This window comes from Acipenser ruthenus, unplaced genomic scaffold, assembly GCF_902713425.1.
Source record: "Acipenser ruthenus unplaced genomic scaffold, fAciRut3.2 maternal haplotype, whole genome shotgun sequence".
Classification (NCBI taxonomy): domain Eukaryota; kingdom Metazoa; phylum Chordata; class Actinopteri; order Acipenseriformes; family Acipenseridae; genus Acipenser; species Acipenser ruthenus.
In genome coordinates, this window is record NW_026708292.1 from 67,501 (window position 1) to 74,744 (window position 7,244).

At 51.9% G+C, this 7,244-nt stretch overlaps 1 protein-coding gene across 1 annotated transcript in view; it reads left to right on the top strand.

Annotated features, from left to right (window-relative positions):
- The window catches only part of LOC131730538 (protein cornichon homolog 2), a 10,863-nt gene extending 3,985 nt beyond the window's left edge, over window positions 1-6,878 (top strand). Inside the window, exons 2-5 of the mRNA XM_059020665.1 lie at window positions 998-1,066; window positions 2,821-2,868; window positions 4,897-5,009; window positions 6,650-6,878. Coding sequence (XP_058876648.1) covers window positions 998-1,066; window positions 2,821-2,868; window positions 4,897-5,009; window positions 6,650-6,797 — 378 coding nt within the window. The 3' untranslated portion in view covers window positions 6,798-6,878. The remainder of the gene's footprint in view (window positions 1-997; window positions 1,067-2,820; window positions 2,869-4,896; window positions 5,010-6,649) is intronic.
- Window positions 6,879-7,244: the final 366 nt, after the last annotated feature.

The following is a 7,244-nucleotide window of genomic DNA, read 5'->3' on the forward strand; positions in this document are numbered from 1 at the left end:
AGAGAGAGACTTCTAGTGGAAACGTTTGCCATTGAATTTACACTGAGGACGCTGAAAAAGACTTCTAGTGGAAACGTTTGCCATTGAATTTACACTGAAGACACTGAGAGAGACTTCTAGTGGAAACGTTTGCCATTGAATTTACACTGAAGACGCTGAGAAAGACTTCTAGTGGAAACGTTTGCCATTGAATTTACACTGAAGATGCTGAGAAAGACTTCTAGTGGAAACGTTTGCCATTGAATTTACACTGAAGACGCTGAGAAAGACTTCTAGTGGAAACGTTTGCCATTGAATTTACACTGAAGACGCTGAGAAAGACTTCTAGTGGAAACGTTTGCCATTGAATTTACACTGAAGATGCTGAGAAAGACTTCTAGTGGAAACGTTTGCCATTGAATTGACACTGGATGTCCTGGGTGTGTTGGGGTGATGGGATGTCCTGGGTGTGTTGGGGTGATGGGATGTCCTGGGTGTGTTGGGGTGATGGGATGTCCTGGGTGTGTTGGGTTATGGGATGTCCTGGGTGTGTTGGGGTGATGGGATGTCCTGGGTGTGTTGGGGTGATGGGATGTCCTGGGTGTGTTGGGTTATGGGATGTCCTGGGTGTGTTGGGGTGATGGGATGTCCTGGGTGTGTTGGGGTGATGGGATGTCCTGGGTGTGTTGGGTTATGGGATGTCCTGGGTGTGTTGGGTTATGGGATGTCCTGGGTGTGTTGGGGTGATGGGATGTCCTGGGTGTGTTGGGTTATGGGATGTCCTGGGTGTGTTGGGTTATGGGATGTCCTGGGTGTGTTGGGGTGATGGGATGTCCTGGGTGTGTTGGGTTATGGGATGTCCTGGGTGTGTTGGGGTGATGGGATGTCCTGGGTGTGTTGGGTTATGGGATGTCCTGGGTGTGTTGGGTTATAGGATGGTTTTCACCTCAGCGGTGTTTGCTGTTCACGGTTTGCATGATAAACTGAACTGCGATTGAATCTCTGTGTCTCTCTGCAGGTCATTGCTTTCGATGAGCTGAGGACAGACTTCAAGAACCCTATTGACCAGGGCAACCCAACCAGAGCGGTGAGGAGAGACAGAGCCTCCCTGTGTGTGCGTGTGTGTGTGTGCGTATCAGTGTGTGTGTGTGAGTGTGTGTGTATCAGTGTGTGTGTGTGTGTGTGTGTATGTGTGGGTGTCAGTGTGTCTCTCAGTGTGTCTCTCAGTGTGTATCTCAGTGTATCTCAGTGTGTGCCTCAGTGTGTCTCAGTGTGTCTCTCAGTGTGTATCTCAGTGTGTCTCAGTGTGTCTCTCAGTGTGTATCTCAGTGTGTCTCAGTGTGTGTCTCAGTGTGTATCTCAGTGTGTCTCAGTGTGTGTCTCAGTGTGTGTCTCAGTGTGTCTCAGTGTGTGTCTCAGTGTGTCTCTCAGTGTGTATCTCAGTGTGTCTCAGTGTGTGTCTCAGTGTGTCTCTCAGTGTGTATCTCAGTGTGTCTCCGTGTGTCTCAGTGTGTATCTCAGTGTGTCTCAGTGTGTGTCTCAGTGTGTATCTCAGTGTGTCTCAGTGTGTGTCTCAGTGTGTGTCTCAGTGTGTGTCTCAGTGTGTCTCAGTGTGTGTCTCAGTGTGTGTCTCAGTGTGTCTCAGTGTGTGTCTCAGTGTGTATCTCAGTGTGTCTCAGTGTGTGTCTCAGTGTGTGTCTCAGTGTGTCTCAGTGTGTGTCTCAGTGTGTGTCTCAGTGTGTATCTCAGTGTGTGTCTCAGTGTGTATCTCAGTGTGTGTCTCAGTGTGTGTCTCAGTGTGTGTCTCAGTGTGTATCTCAGTGTGTCTCAGTGTGTGTCTCAGTGTGTGTCTCAGTGTGTATCTCACTCTATTCATGCTCAGTGCTCTAATTAGTGGTATTGGGTTAATAACTTCACATATTGTAACTTGACAGCTTTTCTGCAGGCTCCCCCCCATCCTCTCTCAGCTCCATTCACTGCTGAAGCATCACTTTGGTATCTAATTAGAGTCCTGTGATTGTGTCCAGTATATTATAATCACAGGTACCGTACAGCTGCAGACCCGTTTCATTTCCCTGTCTGACGTCAAGAAGCTGCTGAATAGCAAAACAGTGTGAGCAGCGTTTACAGTGAACTAATCCCATCTCTCTCTCTCCTCAGCGAGAGAGAATTCATAACAGTGTGAGCGCCGTTTACAGTGAACTAATCCCATCTCTCTCTCTCCTCAGCGAGAGAGAATTCATAACAGTGTGAGCGCCGTTTACAGTGAACTAATCCCATCTCTCTCTCTCCTCAGCGAGAGAGAATTCATAACAGTGTGAGCGCCGTTTACAGTGAACTAATCCCATCTCTCTCTCTCCTCATTGAGAGAGAATTCATAACAGTGTGAGCGCCGTTTACAGTGAACTAATCCCATCTCTCTCTCTCCTCAGCGAGAGAGAATTCATAACAGTGTGAGCGCCCGTTTACAGTGAACTAATCCCATCTCTCTCTCTCCTCATTGAGAGAGAATTCATAACAGTGTGGAGCGCCGTTTACAGTGAACTAATCCCATCTCTCTCTCTCCTCAGCGAGAGAGAATTCATAACAGTGTGAGCGCCGTTTACAGTGAACTAATCCCATCTCTCTCTCTCCTCAGTGTGAGAGAATTCATAACAGTGTGAGCGCCGTTTACAGTGAACTAATCCCATCTCTCTCTCTCCTCAGCGAGAGAGAATTCATAACAGTGTGAGCGTCGTTTACAGTGAACTAATCCCATCTCTCTCTCTCCTCAGCGAGAGAGATTCATAACAGTGTGAGCGTCGTTTACAGTGAACTAATCCCATCTCTCTCTCTCCTCAGCGAGAGAGAATTCATAACATTGAGAGAATCTGCAGCCTGCTGCGCAAGGTACAGTACTGCCAGCTTTCATCTGTCTCTCTGTCCATCCCTCCATCCCTCCCTCCCTCTCTCTATCCACCCCTCCCTCCCTCTCTCTATCCATCCCTCCCCTCCCTCCCTCCCCTCTCTCTATCCATCCCTCCCTCTCTGTCCAGCTCTCTATCCATCCCTCCCTCCCTCTCTCTCTCTATCCATCCCTCCCTCCCTCTCTCTCTCTATCCATCCCTCCCTCCCTCCCTCTCTCTGTCCATCCCTCCATCCCTCCCTCCCTCCCTCCCTCTCTCTCTCTATCCATCCTCCCTCCCTCCCTCTCTCTCTATCCATCCTTCCCTCCCTCTATCCATCTCTCTATCCATGCCTTCCTCCCTCTCTCTATCCATGCCTTCCTCCCTCTCTCTATCCATCCCTCTATCCACCCCTCCCTCTCTCTATCCATCCCTCCCTCTCTCTATCCATCTCTATCCCTCTCTATCCATCTCTATACCTCTATCCCTCTCTATCCATCTCTCTATCCACCCCTCCCTCTCTCTATCCATCCCTCCCTCTCTCTATCCATCTCTCTCTCTCTCTCTCTCCTCTCTCTCTCTCTCTCTCTCCTCTCTGTTTCTCTGAGGGAGTGGGGGACGGTGGACCCCTTGGGGGAGATTTAAACTAACCTGACTGTTTAAGTGGAAAGACAGACGAAAATTCAGCGACTCGACTCACTGCCTCCACCTGAGACCCAGTGTGGCCCCTCCCTCCCTCCCTCCCTCCCTCCTTCCTTCATCCTTTAACTGAAGGACTGGCATCTACTAGATTGAATCCACACTGAAATCGCTGAGAAAGACACAACATGTGATTTTAATGCAAATCAGCCTGTGAGTGAAGGGTTAACTCCGAGTGCTGTGAGGAGAGCATGCGGGGGTGGGCACCCTCACAACAACGGCTTTCAAGAGCTTAATCACAGCAGCATCATTGCAGAGAGCAAGCAGGCAAGCGGAGAGAGAGGAGAGGGGGAGAGAGGGACGAGGAGGGAGAGGGGGAGAAGGGGAGATGAGGGAGAGGGGGAGAGAGGAAGAGGAGGGAGAGGGGGAGAGGGGAAGAGGAGGAGAGGGGGAGAGGGGGAGGAGGGGGAGAGGAGGGAGAGGGGGAGAGAGGACGAGGAGGGAGAGGGGGAGAGGGGGGAGAGGAGGGAGTGAGGGGGAGAGGGGGAGAGGGGAATAGAGGAAGGGGTGACGAGGGAAAGAGTGGATAGGGAGAGGGGGGAAGGAGAGCGAAGGAGAGAATGAGAGAGCAGGAGAGAGAGTGTAGGCTACACACACAAACACTCTCATTCTTTCCTCTCTCTCACCTCTCTTCTCTCCCCTCCTCCTCTCTCTCTCTCTCCTCTTCTCCCCCCTCCTCTCTCTCCTCTTCTCTCTCTCTCCTCTCTCTCTCCTCTCCCCCCTCCTCTCTCTCTCTTCTCTCCCCCTCCTCTCCTCTCCTCTCTCTCTCTCTCCTCTCTCCCCTCCTCTCTCTCCTCTCTTCTCTCCCCCTCCTCTCTCTTCTCTCTCTCTCTCTCCTCTCTCTTCTCTCCCCCTCCCTCTCTCTCTCTCTCTCTGCCCCTTTCATCTCGTCTCATCTATATTCAGTGGACAGTCTCTCTTCCTCACTCTGCACACAGACATGTCAAATGCCACAAACCTCAGCTTAATTTCTGCCTCTTATTAGCGTGATTAACATCATCGCGCTGCAAATCATTTTCATCCTGAGCATCATGCTGTACCTCTCTCCTTTTAAAACACAACTCCTTCATTTTCCTTTGATAAACACCACGGGATGGAAATAAGACTCCCGTTGCATCGCAGTTTCACCCATTCCAGGGTTTACAAGCAGCCAGTCAGTCTGAGCAACAGACACGATTCTTAGACATGTGTTTGTAAATTTTAATTGTAGATACAGCGGCTTGAAACTGGGTTCCAGGAGACCTGGTTTGCGGTCGCTGTATCAAACCCCCAAGTCTCCGTTCGTTCCTTGATCTCTGACTCTGTGTGACTCTGTGCCCCCCCCCCCCCCCAGCTGGTGGTCCCGGAGTATTCGATCCACGGGCTTTTCTGCCTCATGTTTATGTGCGCCTTGGAGTGGGTGACCCTCGGGCTCAACATACCCCTCCTCTTCTACCACCTGTGGAGGTAAGAGACCCCGACCCCGACCCTGAACCCCAACCCAACCCCAACACTAACCGACCCCGACCCCAACCTCATCCCCCAACCCCATGCCCAACCTCACCCCCAACCCCAACCCAACCTCATCCCCAACCCCAACACTAACCCCAACACCGACCCCAACACCAACCCCAACCCCAACCTCACCCCAACCCCAACACCATCCCCATTCCCAACCCCAACACCAACACCATCCCCATTCCCAACCCCAACACCATCCCCTTCCCAACCCCAACACTAACCCCAACCCCCAACACCAACCCCAACACCATCCCCATCCCCAACCCCAACACCATCCCCACCCCAACCCCAACCCCCAACCCCAACACTAACCCCAACCCCCAACACCAACCCCAACACCATCCCCATCCCCAACCCCAACACTAACCCCAACCCCCACACCAACCCCAACCCCAACACCAACCCCAACACCATCCCCAACCCCAACCTCATCCCCAACCCCAACACCAACCCCAAACCCAACCCCAACCTCATCCCCAACCCCAACACCAACCCCAACCCCAACCCAACCCCAACCCCAACTCCCAACACCAACCCCAACACCATCCCCAACCCAACACTAACCCCAACCCCAACCCCCAACACCATCCCCAACCCCAACACTAACCCCAACCCCAACCCCAACACCATCCCCAACCCCAACCTCATCCCCAACCCCAACACCAACCCAACCCCAACCCCCAACCTCATCCCAACCCCAACACCAACCCCAACCCCAACACCAACCCCCAAAACCAACCCCAACACCATCCCCATCCCCAACCCCAACACTAACCCCAACCCCCAACACCAACCCCAACCCCAACACCAACCCCAACACCATCCCCATCCCCAACCCCAACACTAACCCCAACACCAACCCCAACCCCAACACCAACCCCAACACCATCCCCAACCCCAACCTCATCCCCAACCCCAACACCAACCCCAAACCAACCCAACCTCATCCCCAACCCCAACACCATCCCCAACCCCAACATTAACCCCAACCCCCAACACCAATCCCAACCCCAACACCAACCCCAACACCATCCCCATCCCCAACCCCAACATTAACCCCGACCCCAACCCCCAACACCAACCCCAATCCCAACCCCATCCCCATCCCCAACCCCAACATTAACCCCAACCCCAACCCCCAACACCAACCCCAATCCCAACCCCATCCCATCCCCAACCCCAACATTAACCCCAACCCCAACCCCAGGGCAGCAGTGTGGAGGTAGCGGTCAGGGCTCTGGACTCTTGAGCGGAGGGTCGTGGGTTCAATCCCAGGTGGGGGGCACTGCTGCTGTACCCTTGAGCAAGGTACTTTACCTAGATTGCTCCAGTAAAAACCCAACTGTATAAATGGGGAATTGTATGTGAAAATAATGTGATATCTTGTAACAATTGTAAGTCGCCCTGGATAAGGGCGTCTGCTAAGAAATAATAATAATAATAATAATAATAATAATAATAATAATAATAATAATAATAATAATAATAATAATAATAACCCCAACCCCCAACACCAACCCCGACCCCACCCCGACCCCACCCCCCACCCCCGCCCCCCACCCCCTCAATCACATCTCCCCCCCCAGGTATTTCCACCGGCCGGCGGACGGGTCGGAGGTCATGTACGATCCGGTCAGCGTGATGGACGCAGACATCCTCAACTACTGCCAAAAAGAGTCCTGGTGCAAACTGGGCTTCTACCTGCTCTCCTTCTTCTATTACCTGTACAGGTGAGCTGCTGTCAGAACACTGTCCGGGTCACAAGCATGAATACGTGGACATAGAGAGGAGGGGAGGGGGGTCTGTCTGCCTGTCTGTCTGTCATGCGTACATTGTCACACTTTACCCTGGTTTGTTTTTTAATATGCTTTACCAGACCTCTCTGTGCTTTACAATGCTTCCCTATGCTTTACCAGACCTCTCTGTGCTTTACAATGCTTCCCTATGCTTTACCAGACCTCTCTGTGCTTTACAATGCTTCCCTATGCTTTACCAGACCTCTCTGTGCTTTACAATGCTTCCCTATGCTTTACCAGACCTCTCTGTGCTTTACAATGCTTCCCTATGCTTTTACCAGACCTCTCTGTGCTTTACAATGCTCCCCTATGCTTTACCAGACCTCTCTGTGCTTTACAATGCTTCCCTATGCTTTACCAGACCTCTCTGTGCTTTACAATGCTT